The following is a 16,535-nucleotide window of genomic DNA, read 5'->3' as shown; positions in this document are numbered from 1 at the left end:
TGGGTCGTATCATATCGTCTAAATTTAGAAGAGAGCCTAAAATTTTATGGTGGTCTGAACAGAAATGTCGACTAAATATTCATATCTTTAACATTTGGTCTGCGACAAAATTGTTACAACTTCGCCAGATACCCCTATAAAGGCATGTAGAAACTTTTATCTTTCTATTCTGTTAGACTTCGACAGTTTTAATAAATTCTTGTCAGAGAGGCTTCCAACATAAATCTTTATACCTCAAGTGAGGATACAACGATTAAAACTGATTCAATAACCATCCAAAACATTCCAGTGACGTCAGGTCCCCGGCGGCATCATTTCAATATTGAAATGGAAAATGATCAGTCCATATTTTGTTTATAATGGCAATAAATCATTTCGGTGGTCCCCGTTGACTCGGTTTCAATTTCCTATTCTGTTTATCGAACATTTGATAAATAGCTCGCAGGCATCCTCGTGAGTTGTTTTGGTTTACTTAACAATTTCTTCTTCCCCACAAACGCTCCGCTTTTCACGCTAAATAAATCTGCAATCTCTGACATATTTGCTTATAAATTGCTATTGTATATCTCGCTATAAAGATTGATTGTTATTTATTGCAAATCATTATTTATGAATAGGGTGTACGATAGGCCACTTGACTATTACCGAAATCACAGTAGTAGTGTTGGTCTAGTCTAATAAATACTCCAAATTAGAGAAACCAACAATTTGTCCATCAAGTTGGTTCTAGTACGATTCAAAATATCAGAAACTGTCAAGCAGCTGAGGCATAGTTAATCACAACACTTTCTAAAAACCTTACTAAGACAGTCTCACTTCAAAAACACTACGAGGCAAACAGCAATTTTGGTGTGGCAACCAAAATTGCTACAAATATTTCATCAACAGAATTAAAAGGGAAGTCACTATCTACTCCAGGACTATTATACCGTTGCTTTCAACTAATTCAAGTAAGGCCATAGAATGAGAACCATCAGCAAATTACCCATATGAAAAGTGAATGCGAAGAACGTTTGGAGGGGCCATTCATTCGCGCGGGCGCTCGGCAGGCACCACTTCATTAGCCTAATTGCCGACACACAAAGGGGAAATGGCGAAAATTTTATAGCGCCTTTTCATCTTTTGTTGCCTAAACATCGAAGTAGAATGTGAACATGTCGTTTATTTAACGAAACATAGTAAAGACACTATAAATAATGGGCTCAGGAAGTATGTTAATAGTGTCTCGAGATAGAATTTGAATGTTTTTATATATTAAGATTATTGTCTGAAATGTGATGTAAATGTTATGTTAGATTATTTATGCTTTCGTTGGCTTTGTTTTGTTTATCGTGTGATATTTTTGGACGAGTTGTAGTTGTGTTACCTACTGGTATACCTAAAACAATCATTTTTTGAGAACTAAAGCATTTGGTTTTTATATTTGTCTTATATTTATTTGGTATTTTCAAGTATAATTATGTTTAATCAATATCATGTAATTGTGAAAAATGGAATTATTAAATTTCTTGAAAACTCGCATTAAACTAGATATATTTACGTTGATTGAGCTGTTACCGTTTTGTACAGTATAAATTCTCACTGTATAATCTGTAATGTTTAATTACTACTGTACTATTTATACTTAGGCGATAACTCTCTAATATGACTAAGATCTACATTTCTGATAGATTGTAGCTCTAAAAAACATCTATTAAAAAGAGCAACACACAAGTTTCTTGCTCATTCTTCTTGTGATGAATCTGCATCTAATGATGAGAATTAAAATATGACTATTTAAAAGTGCTTGTAATGAGTTTATTTGAATAAAGATTATTTCTATTTCTACATCTATACTTTGGAAATTCGAATATGAATTCAAACATAGACTGTTAAAAGATTTTCGTACCAATATATCCATATTGATTAGTTGCACCATAACATATCTTCTCAAGATCGCTATAATATTACCTATTCATATTAAGTGTACACACACCAGTGAGCAGAAATGCACCTGTCTATTTTACGACTTTCCCATTTCCCAGGCGCTATAAAATTTATTTTATGCCTCTATAATAGCCTTTCAATAAAGTCAACTAAGACTCTCGTTTATTGAATAAATAAACAACAGTAAAAATCTATGTATGTTTGCTACAGACATCATTACTGGAGGTGGACCCCGTGAATGATTTGTTGTGATTTCGTCGAGTGAACTCAGCGGGTGATCACAAACTGCATCCACATATCCAATCCAATCTCGCGCACTATTATCATCTTTCTATTCACTGACGTTAAGGTCTACATTGTTTTGTATTATTTCAATTGAGGATTTAATTCCGCGAGGCCTCCTACCACGTTATGGGCAGAACTACAAGGGTTTGTAAATTTCGATTGGATTTCGTATCTGCAATCTGCAACGGACACGAATATATTGCTGGCTCTGACAAACGTTTACACAGCGTACAAATTTTGAAATTAATCCAATATGTTTGATTTGTCGTATATAAATTAATAGGAAACACGTTTTTGCGGTTTTTATTAGGCGTTTGGAATCAAGTAGCGGATGTTTGAGTGATTTATTGAATTTCAAACATCGGTTAGCTATAAACCTTGCGGGGACTTGATGCTTGTTTATATCAGAGATTTATGGACACTGGCCTACTGCTATTGCGCCATTCAGTGCTTCACGTGTTCGTTTGAAAGGTGTATTTATGGAAATCTGGTCGATGTCTTGCATTTATGCGTTTAAAATCGTTCCACTTATACAATTAATATTTTTTCCTACAACAGCTGAATCAAAATTGGAGTCCTGTCTTATCAAGGCTTAAGATTACGATGGAAGATCGTAGAAAGTGGAAAGAGCTCCACCGACAAGAGCGTTGCTCATAAGTTTATGAATAAATGAATGAAGCTGAATCTAGATATTTTTCAAAGTACTTACGTTAAATGCTTATTTAATTTCAATTATATTGAATACAGCTAGTATTCAATATAATTACTGCTACTTATTCTCTGTAAATTTTAATTCTTTATTATATCCCTTTACAGATAATTCATTAGATAAAAGATAAACTATTTGTGTCCTCGTAATAGTTATGGAATTCTTGTCAGTATCACGTATTTATGAGTTTAAAATCGTTCCACTTGCACAATAAATATTTTTTACTCCAACAGGTGTATATAGATTTTTTAAATGACGTTAGATGCTTAATTTCAACTGTATTGGATACTAGCCATTACCCTCGACTATGTTTCTATCAATTTTTATTCCTTATAATATCTTTTCCTCACCAATATCCCTAATATGTGTGTTATAGCCTACAAATATTTCTTGAGATAAAAAATGCTATTATTCGTTCCAGTTATCAGTATCGAGTATCTTTATATCAAATTTCTTTAAAGTCCATTCTGTCGTGTATTCCTGCAAAGGAAACAAAGACATAGACTTAGTCTTATTTTTATTAGTACGTATAAAATAAACGTGATCAGTATATCTATTAGTACTAGAGACAGTTTTGCTTAGTTCAATTTTAGGTGGCACTATATGGGCTACCTCATATTATTTATTCCAACAGTGTTTAAATTTTCATCTACTACATTCAGATTTACTTGTGTCATTCTAGCCCCTGGCCCTCATTTAACTAAATACTGTACTGTACTGTACTGTACACTTTCATGTTAATTAATAGCCGTGTGTCGTTTAATTATCGTATTTGTAATTACTCGTGTACCAACTACAAAATATGCAAGTGCTTAGTCCACAACCATCGAAATTGACTGTAATTTAACAAAAACTCCTTTAGTTGAATTCATTAGTTTATTGGAAATGTACTGTGGTTTAATATTAATTTGTCTAAATTGTTGTAATTTGAAGGTACACATATATTAAAACTAAAGTATAAATCTATAAAACTAGCTCGTGGTTCCCTAGGAATGATACGGACTCTGAGTTTTGGAGATTTCTTTTATGTAATTCGAATGGTAAATCAGTTGTCAAGCCTGATTATCATCAGGTGAGCCATGTTGGTAAATGTCGTCTATGTTCGTGAAAAGAGCTGTGGATATCACGTTATCATATAACATATGTGATACTCATGCGTTGCTATGAATAGGAGGTATCCTGTAATTTCAATACTCTATCTCACTCTTCAACCTAAACGCAGCTTACACAGCAAGCTGCTTGGCGGTTGAAACAAGTAGTCCTGACGTATCCATGCAAATGAAAATATGAATAAATGAAATTTTACAGTCTAACTCAGTCTCAGAGACACCTCTAGTACTAGGCTACACATGTTAATATATCTAGATTTCCTTACTTTTAAAGTCAGTTTATTTATATTGTGTAAGTATAACTGTAATGGATCTGTGGACTGTATGAGTGTTTAAATGTTGAAAACATGTAGTTTGCAATAATATAATATATTAATATGTGCAGTTGCGTAACTATCAAAAGACAATAATAGAATAATACAACAAATTGAAGTATATCAAATAACATGACATAAAAAAAGAACTCTTCACAAATATAAATTTAAAAATAATAAAAATATCAAATATCAAGTTCGACGGTCGGTCGCCAACAATAACATTAAATGAAAATCCCGTGCTAGATCAACTATTACCAAGCACGTTTGTCATTTAAGTAATAGATTAGCATGTAATAGACTTTGCTCAATATGTTTTTGCGTCGGATCCCTAGAAATAAATAAAAAATATATGGCTGTTAGCTTAATACTTTTTTTGCTAATGGCCAGCTAACCAAGTGAGCAGCGGATATAACCACTTCACTGTATTCAGGTTCACAACGCTTCGAACTCGCGAATACAAGCTTTGTTCCATTTGGGACCACGTGTTATTCTGAACAATTTATTTTAATATATATTATCATGGATTCTTTTTTTTTTTCTTGTTTGGATGATAATGGAATGGTGCACCCGCCTGCGCTAACTAGTAGGTAGTAGGTCTGAGAATCAGCCAACATTTATTTTTCATCCCCCTAAATGTTAGGGGTAGTCCAACCCAAATTTTTTTTTTATTTTAAGGCAAAACAACGTTTGCCGGTACAGCTAGTTTATTATAAAATCAAACAAGAAGTCACAAGCGGAGCACACCAGCCGGCTACACCGTGCCTTGTTTTTAATTACCCGTGTAACGTCCCACTTCGTTATCGAGATATCGACCGATGGCTTCATCGTGAACACAATATAAGCTTTGCTCCTTTTTTTTATGCTTGTACTCCTTTTTTACTTATAACCTGCGAACTTAAAAAATGTCTGTGAGATAATCAATTTAAGATTCCATTGTTTGATATAGTTGTCTTTATTTTTGTACTCGTTATCATCGATCAATGAAGTCAAGGGTTGCTGGGTTACTTTTTGGATGGGTGACCAGAAATTTAGCTATTTTTTTGGCAACTAAATGTGAACAGTGAGGTATTTATTCTAATAATGACTAAACTTGTTTTAAATAGATTAAGTAGAATAAAACAAATTTGTTGAATAAAATATGTACGCTTTATCTTAAATATTTCTTACGAATTGGTATTCTCAACGCGTGGGAAAACCTAGTAACCTTGTACCTAGACTAGATACATTATTTTTACTTAGTCCCGGCCCCCGTTCTCTTTTGTTGTATTTATAAGAAAAAATGCTTTAACTCGAACCTACCCAAGTACGTATAAAATTTATTGGCCAGAAAAGTAAACACACGTAAAATTTATCTATAAAGTTTGAGAAATAGAATGGGACCTCTTACTTTGTAATTTATATGGACCAATTTCGGAAATGTTTTTACAAAATGTACCCTTGGTATATTAGTATACATTTATAACAAACTGACTTTTACTTCCGACTTCGTCTGCTTTTAAGATAAAGGCTAGCCCATGTTCGTCATAGTATCTATCAAACTATATTTACATCTAATGTTATTAAATTCCTTTCAATTGTTTAATCGTGAATAAATAACAGACAGACACACTGTCGCAATTATAATAATAGTACGGATTAGCGAATATCTCCAGTTTCTCATTAAAATTATATCAATATAATATAATAATAATAATCTCAGGATAATTCACATAGAACCATCTAGACCCAAGTTAAGCTAGCTAAAACTTGTGTTATAGGTACTAAATGACTGATACAAATACACAGATTTTTTTTCGTAAATACATACATGGATAACAAACAATCGTACTCATGAATACAAATGATTGTGCCGTGCGAGGAATCTAACCTGCGACCTTCGGAAATAAAGCGGTGCGCTAGACCGCTAGACCGCCGAGGTCGTCAATTATAAAAAGGAAAGATTTCACTTACTATGCTACTTACCATCAGATAGGCGGTTAGCTTGTTTGCTATATCCTATATCAATTATTCATCATCTTCAGTATCATCAACATCAACATCATCAGGCTACTGCAGTAGACTGCTGGAAATAGGCCTCTCCCAAGGCACAACGTTAAGCTTGTTTGCTATATCCTATATGAATTATTCATCACCATCATTAGTATCATCATCTTCAGTATCATCAACATCAACATCATCAGACCACGGCAGTGCAGTACATAACTGCTGGAAATAGGCCTCTCCCAAGGCACAACGTTAAGCCCAGTTTTTAAATGCTTCAATATATATTACATCAATTTCCAAAAAAAACTATTTAAATCAGTGCTTCGAACCTAGTATAGCAATAGTTAGTGTGGTAACATATGGGGCTGCATGAATTGTCGTTGATTATTATTATTATTCGAATAAAATAATACCTCAAAATACACTAACGAATTTAAATTCCAGTGTTGTACGTTTCTATAGATTACCATTTGCCGTTAGGTTATTTCTCATACCATGTATGCCTGGAAACCTATCTAAGTGTGCTGTTCTCACAACAGTTGCTGCCTACAGCGATGTGCCACTGTACATCGGTATTGCTGTCGCAGTGGTGGTGTTCCTGGCTGGAGCAGCAGTAGTGTACAAACTTCTGCAAAGAAAGACAAGGGATCATTCACTGTACACTATGACGAGAACTGGTAAGATTAGTTATATATAAAAATCGATATCATTACTTTATTTAATGCTAGCTGTGCCCGCGATTTCATCCGCAAATTTATAGCTTATTATCATTCTGATGTATAAGCTATATTACTGTAAAGTTTCATCAAAATACGTTATGTAGTATTTGCGTAAAAAAAAAGTAACAAACATCCATCCATACTCACAAACATTTGCGTATATAATAAGATGTATTTATTTTAGACATTTGACTGGTTGATTATAATTTATGCTATGCAATATCTAATGTAATGTAAATTGTTATGAATAAATAAAATATAATTAATGAAATGAATAATGTGTTACATATGAAAGATAATATATTTCTTTATTTATCTTTACATAATAATACTAAACGCTACAAAGAGTAACAAACCAGTAAAAGCTGTGAAAATGAAGCAAAATGACAATAATACACCCACACATGCTTTATAATCGTCAATTCCTTTTAAAACAGATTTTCAACCGGAAATATATCCAACAGTGGAGAAGCAGTCATTGTCTTTAGCACCGGATCTGATGCAACACCGGCCTCCAAGATACGAACACCCACAGACAGATACAAGAGCTGAGCATCACTACGATGTGCCACATCTCACCAACAGGTAACTCGGAGTTGTAATTTAAATAGCAAATTCTGAGCCGTTTCCTTGTCCTCTCCTAGAAAGATAGACTCCTAAAGGGCAATTTTTCTCTACCCAACCTGTGGTTGACTGGTAGGCATCATGTGTACTACCTACTACTTGGTATTTTGTGCATTTATTCATTCATAATTTAAGAGCCACGCTCTTGTCGGTGGAGCTCTTGCCACTTTCTACAATTTTCCATCATACTCTTTAAACTTTGATATAACACGACTCCAATTCTGTGATTCATTTGCTTGATGTTGGTGTGCCTTTGTCTTCCTCTCTCCCTCTTTCCTTCTATCTTTACCTTAATAATTACTTTCATAAATTCATCGTGCCGTATCAAGTGTCCTAACATTTTTCTTAAATAAATAAATTATGACGTTTTTGTGCAGTTACGCATCACCGGTGGATCATCAAATTACACCGTGCGCGTCCAGCAAGGGCCAGAGCGATGATTATGATAGCAAACCATACAGCGAATCAGAACATTCAGTCTCCAGTTGTTTCACCAGCTGTAAGTATAATACAATAATTAAATTAAATTTCAACATTATGAATATTATATTACTTATTGAATCAATAAATTATGAATGAGTGAATGATTGAATACTTAATAATCAGAAATGTATAAATATAATAGTAAACAACACATTGAAATATATATTTATAAATTTGAATATAATTATAATTAAAAAAATGCGAGTACTATTAAAAGTAAATTAGATTAATTATTATAATAATAAATAAGAAATAAAATAGAATAGAATAGAAATAAAGAAATGACTACTAGACAAAGCTTACTATATTCTAAATGTTTTTTTTTGCTTCATAACATTGTCTATAATAATAATTTTATTGACCTATACATAATAATAAATGACTTAATATTTAATTAGATTTAAAAATAACTTAGGTTACGGTCACATAAGAATGGCATTGGGTTCCCACGGGTAAACGTGATAACAGATGATACGGTAACAAAGACGCAGGAAACATCCAGTGTTGATAGTGTCTCTACACGTACCTAGTTAAACATGATATTAAATATAATACCCGAGACAGTAAGGAACTGTCGTCGATTAAATTGAGATCTTATCTCGATTACGGTACCTTTTTCTCATTAGCGTGTAACCGGTACTATAATAGTCTATTGTCTAAATGTACTTTGGTTCAAGGGTATTTATTGATAATTTGAATTTTCCCATTAGATATGTCGATAGACTTAATATAATAATTAATGTCACTATTATTTTAGGACGTCAAAGATTGTAAAATTAATATATGAATACACCAAAACCTCTGTCAAAAACATATCTTGCACTTTTCGTTATATATCTTGCTTATAATGTATTATTTAGGTGAACACATTTTTAAATTTATATATATACAAAAAATCTAATCTTTCCATTTTATAATAGTGGTATGAAAAACATCATACATCTACTACCTAATGCCTGCCTACTTTAGTTATTAACAAAATCATCAAATTTACATTAGAAGTAATTTTGATGTCTTGATGTATCTTTTACTTCAATATTTAATTTAAACTCTCTCTCTCTCTCTATTTAGTACGTAAATACTTAGTCCTAAATGCAAAAATATTCTGAGATCCTTTTTTTTCAGCGGGCTCCATGTATGATGCTGCAAACGAATCTGTAACTCTCCAACTAGCGGAACTAGTTTCAAATTCGCCAACATCACAATCGCTGTCAGTATCAAATGCTGGTGCAAGATTAGCGTTACCGGCTGCTGGGGTGGCTTTATCAGTACCTGAAGGCTCCTTGAGTAGGGGTAGAAGAGAACAGATGTATGTAGCCGTCGTGAAGGATGACCGGTACCGACCCAGACTAGGGAAAGGTATGTGAACAGATAAAGTATTTGGTTTACTACCGTTGGTTATCTATAATTCATCTAGGAGAAATGCTATTAATTATAATAAGTAATGATTTTTTTATTCTTGTAAACCTCAGTTGTTATTTATCATAGAGATAGCAATTATCTATTTTACAACATGGTAAATAAATATTGATAACATTAAACCATGATTAAAACTATCTCAGAAATATAATTAAATAAATTATAAGGCAGAATTTAGACATGCTATTTATTTAGAACAAGTTTCAAGCGCAGGACCCATAAATATCATTCAGCGATAAACTCCGTAAAGATATAAACAGATCTAATTTATTTTAATACGCTATCAAATATCAGCGAGGTGTAATTATGTCAAGAAAAACACGATATACCCTTAGGCTAACACATCGCATGTATCTCGTACTCGGACATGCTATATTAAGAATAATTTTTGCCCCGCAGGTGTAACACAACTGAGTCCGGTAGTTAAATGTGGACCTCCGCGTCTGCAATTAAACAAGTCAGTGATTCTGCAGATCCCTCACTGCGCTAGCCTCAAACACGGGTTCTGGAATCTCTCGCTATACGCTATTGATCATAATAACGCAAAAGCTGATAATAATCAGCCACAGTGGAGAAAAGTGGTTGGTCTTGGCCAAGAAACTATTAATACTCCAGTATTCACGCAACTTGACAACGACAAAATATATCTTGTAACAGATATGCTATCTACGTTTGTATTGGTAGGTGAAAGTTTCAATGGTAAGGCAGTTAAAGCTTTACAGTTAGCTATATACGCCCCGGCGTCTATTAATGAAGCATGTACAGAGTATAGTATTAGATTATATGTATTCGAAGATACGCCATGTGCAACATACTATTGTCAGGAGCAAGAGAAGAAGCTGGGTGGAGTTTTACTTGAGCGTGCAAAGACTTTGTTATTCCAAGACGGTGGTTCTAATTTATGTTTAAACTTGGAGCACGTGAGTCCTGGTTGGAAAGCCAAACCGGGTATAGGGTATCAAGAAATACCATTCAACCACGTTTGGACTTCAAACTACAATGCTTTACATTGCAGTTTTGTACTAGAAAGGACACATGATTGTGACAATATTGACTTTAATATATCCGCATGTCAAAGGACCAATCCATCCTACAAACAGACATTCCGAATATCTCTCGAGGATATACGAAGTCGATCTCCAAGGGGTCGTTCCCCCCGGGCCGAATCACAACGTAGTTTCAATATAACCGAGAATCTCTTAGAGGCTAGAATGTGCCGGAGCGAGGAGGGGAGTGACAACGGTAAACGTAACGTAACCGTGAGCGAAGCGGGAGTCAACGAATGTGCGGGCGAAGGACCATTTAAATTAAATGCACGAATAAAACGGCAGCTGTGTGCCATATTGGATCCACCGAATGCACGCGGTAACGACTGGCGCGCGCTAGCGGCAAGACTTGGCGTTGATCGTTATACAACATGGTTTGCCACAAAAAGCTCACCTACTGAAGCTATCTTAGAATTGTGGGAATGCAGAGAACGTAGTCCAGGTGCTACGGCTAGTCTAGCTGGAGCTCTTAGGCAAATGGATCGACACGACGCCGCCGACTTACTACAAGGACGGCCATCTTGGTTATGAATCATCGACAAGTCAGATCTTGACTTTAATTAGCGATTCACGCGTCGAGTCGGATACTCGATAATTTTCTATTTGGAATTGTAAATTAAAATGGATGTGAAAGGTATAGGCGTATAAATTATGATGGATTTATATGAATGATTTGTTGGTAAAATAATGTGTAGTTTAAATGTTACGTTAGAGAAAGTATAGTTTCGTAGGCCAACGGCCTAAGTTTGTAAAATCGTCGTAGTATATTTTGTATAGAATATTATTATCTATATGCTGTAGATAAGCGATGGGAAATAAATTATATTATAGTAGCAATAATAGTGCCTACAACGTCTTTTAAAGAAACACTACCGACATTGTGTTGGTTACGGTTGATTATTTTGTTAATTTTTATAAATGTTTGAGTGTTCATTGGAACGGCGAAAATTTATTGCATAACTTCTCGTTTGGTTGCCTGTTTTACTTTTGAATGTACTGCTTTGTTTGTAATTTCAAACTCGTGCCAAATCTCTGATGCCACTGTATTATTTGGCAATAATCTTAAAAGTCTTATAGGTATTCAACTTGTCAGAGCTTACTCGTATTCTTATTATAATAGTATGTCTTTTTTATTGTTTAATGCAAAATAGGCATAACCATTTCAATTATAACAGACTCTTCTAGAACTATTAAATGTTATTATGGTATTATGACTGTTCGTTGATAAAACTCAATTATATGGTAATTTCAATTATTCTTTAGTCAGAAGTTGTAATTGAAAATGGTGATGCCTAACACTTAGAAAGACTTAATCCACTGCATTTACTGATCACTAATAAGCCTGTAGTCGTGAATCACTTCAAAACACATGATTAATCTTAGGTGATAACGTAATATCTTCTCCAAGAGTTATCTATGAGAGACAACATTTATTTTGATACCATCTCTAAGATACTTACTATCTAATAATTTTCCTAAAACTCCATTATGTTATTTTAGCTTTGTAGTATTAACAACATATTTTACTCATTACAATTCAAATTTGTTTTGTATGTTTACTTCAGTAACTTAATAAGACAGTGAGATAAAACGAAAACGATGTATTTTTGTATTTAGATCACCATTTATAATTCATACAAGCTGTACGTGGAACGTCCACGAAGGACGAAGGACCACTTTATTTTTCTAAGACATTATTGGCAGGTAGCTGATGGTAGAAGGAGTAACTTGCCTTATAACATCAGCTACCTGCCAATAAAAGTCACGACCTGCTAATAAAAGTCCCGTCAAAATTGGTCTAGCCAGTTCAGAGATTAAAGGGAACAAACAGACAGACAGACAGACAAAAATAGTAAAAGATGATGTTTTAGTGTATGTACCGTATTTATATTCGTATGCATGTTGTAAAAAACGGTTATTTCAATATTCCAAACAGACACTTCAATTTAATTTACAAATTTGTAAATTTTCAGTGAATGAATTCATAATTTTTATTTTCTAATGTATCTCCACTTCGAAGAATTCAATTCGTGCAACTTTTCACTTTGCGTAAAACCCAATCTACTTTGTACAAGTTTTCGTTTTGCGTAACACCCAATCTTGCCACACGTGCTCCGTGAGCAAACTTTACGCAAGGAAGCTTTTGTGTGTTAGTATTAACACGCTGTATAATCTGTGTAAGCTAAAGTATTACTGGTTTATCAAGATTAACATATTTATCCACGACCACCCGTGGTTACGTGTCGTTTTGAAGTGGTACACTTAATCCTGCATCATCTTGACATTTCTGTATATAGAGTGCTGTATATATATACTTCTACTACATGTAGTTTGATGTGTAACCATGTTTTTGTAAATGATTATACACCGCCACCGTAGAATATATATATTTTTGTTAACGTGATGATTATTAAAATAAATGAATCTGTGATACTTAAAATAATATGAAATAAATTATGTTTAACTGTGAATTTGTTTGTTTTAATCATTTCCATCTTGTCTATGTAGGTTCGTATTTTCTAATTGAGGAATATTTTATTAACATATTTTTTACTCAATAAATAATAAAAATAATACTTAGGACTAATCACACAGTATCATCTAGTCCTAAGCTAAGAAAAGCTTGTGTTATGGGTACTAGACTACTGATAGAATACAATTGTACATGTTTTTGTAAATTCATACATAATATGCATAAGAAACACTCAGACCAATACAAACAATCATAGTCATAAATATCAATATTTGTACCGTGCGAGGAATCGAACCCGCGACCCTCTTTTCACCAATCATTATGACGTAAAAATTTTTTGACTAACTCTTCAGTAATAGAAAACACCGATAACAAATAAAAAATAAACCGAGAGACGATGGTACATACGTATCATGTATAATGTCGGATATAAATACTAGTGTATGTAGGTAAAAGAATATTACTAATGGAAATCTTCCATTCGTATGCAATTTATAAATTGCGTCGACAGTGAGTCGCGGATTCGATTTCCGCTATTACACAAATATTTACAAAGTTGTACAAGTGTTCTTTCTACAAATATCTCTCATATTACTTCGTAAATATTCACGCCGCATTTCAACTATCGCTATACTTATATGGTTGTTTTTGTATAATTTAAATGGCAAACCACTCGATGGTAAGTGGTGACTCGCCTACATACATGATGATCATGTCATCGTATGACCCCCGTTTATAAACCAATGCGTTACCATTCTAAGAGGACTAAATTGAAAAATATTTATTAAGTTTAATTTCAAGTTCAAAGTAATTTTATTCATGTAGACTCTTATGATACGTCAAATCTACACTTCGGAATGATTTCGAAAAACTCAGCTCGTATTCTTTTCCAATAAATATTGTAGATGTTTACAACAATACAGATTCATTTTTATATTCAAATTTGGGTAAATAGAATAAGATTTATGTACCAAAACTAGGAATAGGTATTTCTTTAAGGATGATAATGAAATGGTGCTCCCGCCTGCGCTAACAGTTTACGCTGGTGGGGCACCAGTGGAGGATGATAAGATCAACATGAGATCAGGTCAGTTAGCTCATCGTGACAAATTCACCAAGGATTTATCACGATAGTTTCCAAAAGGAACACGAACAATTTCAATAATAATAATAATAATCTCAAGACAATTCACATAGCGTCATATAGACTCGAGTTAAGCTAGCTAAAGCTTGTGTTATGGGTACTAGACAACTGATTCAAGGAATATATTTTATTTCGTAAATACATACTTACTATATACAGAAAATACCCAGACCGATACAAACAATCATAATCATGAATACAAATGCTGATGCCGTGTGAGAAATGGAACAAGCGACTATTGAAAATAAAACGGCGTGCTAAACCGCTCGTCCACCGAGGTCGTCTATAAAGGAAAGAAACTACGAATCATATCGCAAAGCTATATATAAGTTAAAATAGAATTCTTATGAATTCACACGATATAAAAATAAAATATAACTTAGATATACATAAGAATAAAGTTTTCAAAGCAACCGGAATGTAGAAAGTATTTCCGAACAAAGCACCGAGAATAGAACGGAAGAAAACACTTTTTTTGGCATGAAATTATTTATGCCAAGTACTATACATAGAATAGATAAAAAATAACATTATTTTTTGTTACCAATAGGGTTGCCGCATTTAAAAAAACATAGTGATTTTATTGTTACTAGATTTTATTTTAGTAAGAATAAAAGTACTTTGGTTTTTGGAAACAAAAATAGTACACATTCTTTGAATGTTATATATTTTATTTTCCACTACCTACCCGTTACGGTTTCGACGTGTGTACATATATTATAGATACAAACCTTCCTCTTGAATAACTCTATCTACTGCTAAAAACTATTGGGATCCGTTGCGTAGTTTAAAAGATCTAAGCGAACAGACAGTTATTTTTTTTGGACAACTCTAATGCTGTTGGCCGCAGCTGGCCTTTACAGCTTCACCGGACATTAGGGGGCGAGTGCAGGTGACACTCCAAACCCGCGGAAGGACTTATGGAGCGGCTGAAGGCCAACTCCTGCTGACGGACACGACTTTAGTCTGAGGGCACCAATAGGGTATCGAGCCTCGGCTCAGGCCATCGTAATATCGATCCCCGATTGAATTGAACGGGGGATCGACCGGTGTAGAGCGCCCGGTTGAATGAGCGATATTGTGTGGGTGAGGTCGTCGTCTCTGCCGGCGAGGACGGTGTCGTGTGTGTGTGTAAAAGTGTGGTCGGGGTGGAACGGGTGGGGAGGAGGGACCGTAGGGAGGTCGGAAGCGACTTCATTTTATACTACGAGTATGTAAACGTATACTATACGTATTTTGATACGATATTGAAACCATTGTTTTTTATTTGATTTAATAATATTACTATAAAAAATAGGGGTAGATGGTAGAAGTATGTAAATTTAGGATCATGATCATGTGTATGCTATATATTGCATTGCATATTCTTTATGCCACTTTATATAAAAAAAAGTAATTTTATCTAATATATTAAATAAAAACTTGTGGTGGACTATATGGTATGTGGTATCACTTATTATTATTTTTATGTTATTTATTGTTTATACCTTATAAAGAATAAATTGCAAACTATTCTCAGACCTATCTATTTATGCATATAAAATTTCATCAAAATCGGTTCAACCATTTCGGAGAAGTATGGCAACTAACACTGTGACACAGAAATTTTATATGGAAAACTAGCTGACCCGCAAACGTTATTTTGCCGTATAAATTAATATCACTATTAAAATATAGGGATTGGTGATAGAAGGGTGAAAATTTAGGGGAGTATGTATTTTTACATAATACAAAAATAAAATAAAACTACAGGTATAGTAAAAAAAAAATTAAAATCAATAATTTATTATAAACCTATTCTCAGGCTCCTACTGAATCTAAATATATATATGTTATCTGTGATATAACTAAAAGGTGACTGACGTAGTGATCTATCAACGCACAGCCTAAACCACTAGACGGATCGGGCTGAAATTTGGCATGCAAGTAGATGTTATGACGTAGGCAACCGCTAAGAAAAGATTTTGATTAATTCTACCTCCAAAGGGATAAAATTGGGGATGAAACTTTGTCAATTTTAAACCGATCGGGCTGAGACTTTGCATGCATAAAGCTACTATGACGTAGGCATTTCCTAAGAAAGGATTTTGATAAATTCCACTGCTAAGGGGATAAATAAACGCGAGCGAAGCCGCGGGCAAAAGTTAGTATACATATAAAATTTCAACAAAATCGGTCAAGTCGTTTCGGAGGAGTATAAACACGAAACCTGTAACACGAGAATTTTATATGTATACTAGCTGTCCCAACAAACGTTGTTTTGCCTTAAAATAAAAAAAAAATTAGGCGTGGACTACC

General features: G+C 33.8%; 1 protein-coding gene across 3 annotated transcripts in view; it reads left to right on the top strand.

Moving 5' to 3' along the window:
- Nucleotides 1–12,123, top strand: part of LOC131846968 (netrin receptor UNC5C-like) — a 152,648-nt gene extending 140,525 nt beyond the window's left edge. For 2 of the 3 annotated variants that reach the window (XM_059196388.1, XM_059196387.1), the window contains exons 8-12: nucleotides 6,869–7,006; nucleotides 7,486–7,633; nucleotides 8,050–8,171; nucleotides 9,281–9,514; nucleotides 9,974–12,123. In XM_059196388.1, coding sequence (XP_059052371.1) covers nucleotides 6,869–7,006; nucleotides 7,486–7,633; nucleotides 8,050–8,171; nucleotides 9,281–9,514; nucleotides 9,974–11,151 — 1,820 coding nt within the window. In that variant the 3' untranslated portion in view covers nucleotides 11,152–12,123. The remainder of the gene's footprint in view (nucleotides 1–6,868; nucleotides 7,007–7,485; nucleotides 7,634–8,049; nucleotides 8,172–9,280; nucleotides 9,515–9,973) is intronic. The other variant, XM_059196389.1, reaches the window with a different exon arrangement.
- Nucleotides 12,124–16,535: the final 4,412 nt, after the last annotated feature.

This window comes from Achroia grisella, unplaced genomic scaffold, assembly GCF_030625045.1.
Source record: "Achroia grisella isolate CSIRO2021 unplaced genomic scaffold, CSIRO_AGI_Agris_v1 utg515, whole genome shotgun sequence".
Taxonomy (NCBI): Eukaryota; Metazoa; Arthropoda; class Insecta; order Lepidoptera; family Pyralidae; genus Achroia; species Achroia grisella.
This window is presented reverse-complemented; position numbering and strand designations above follow the sequence as displayed.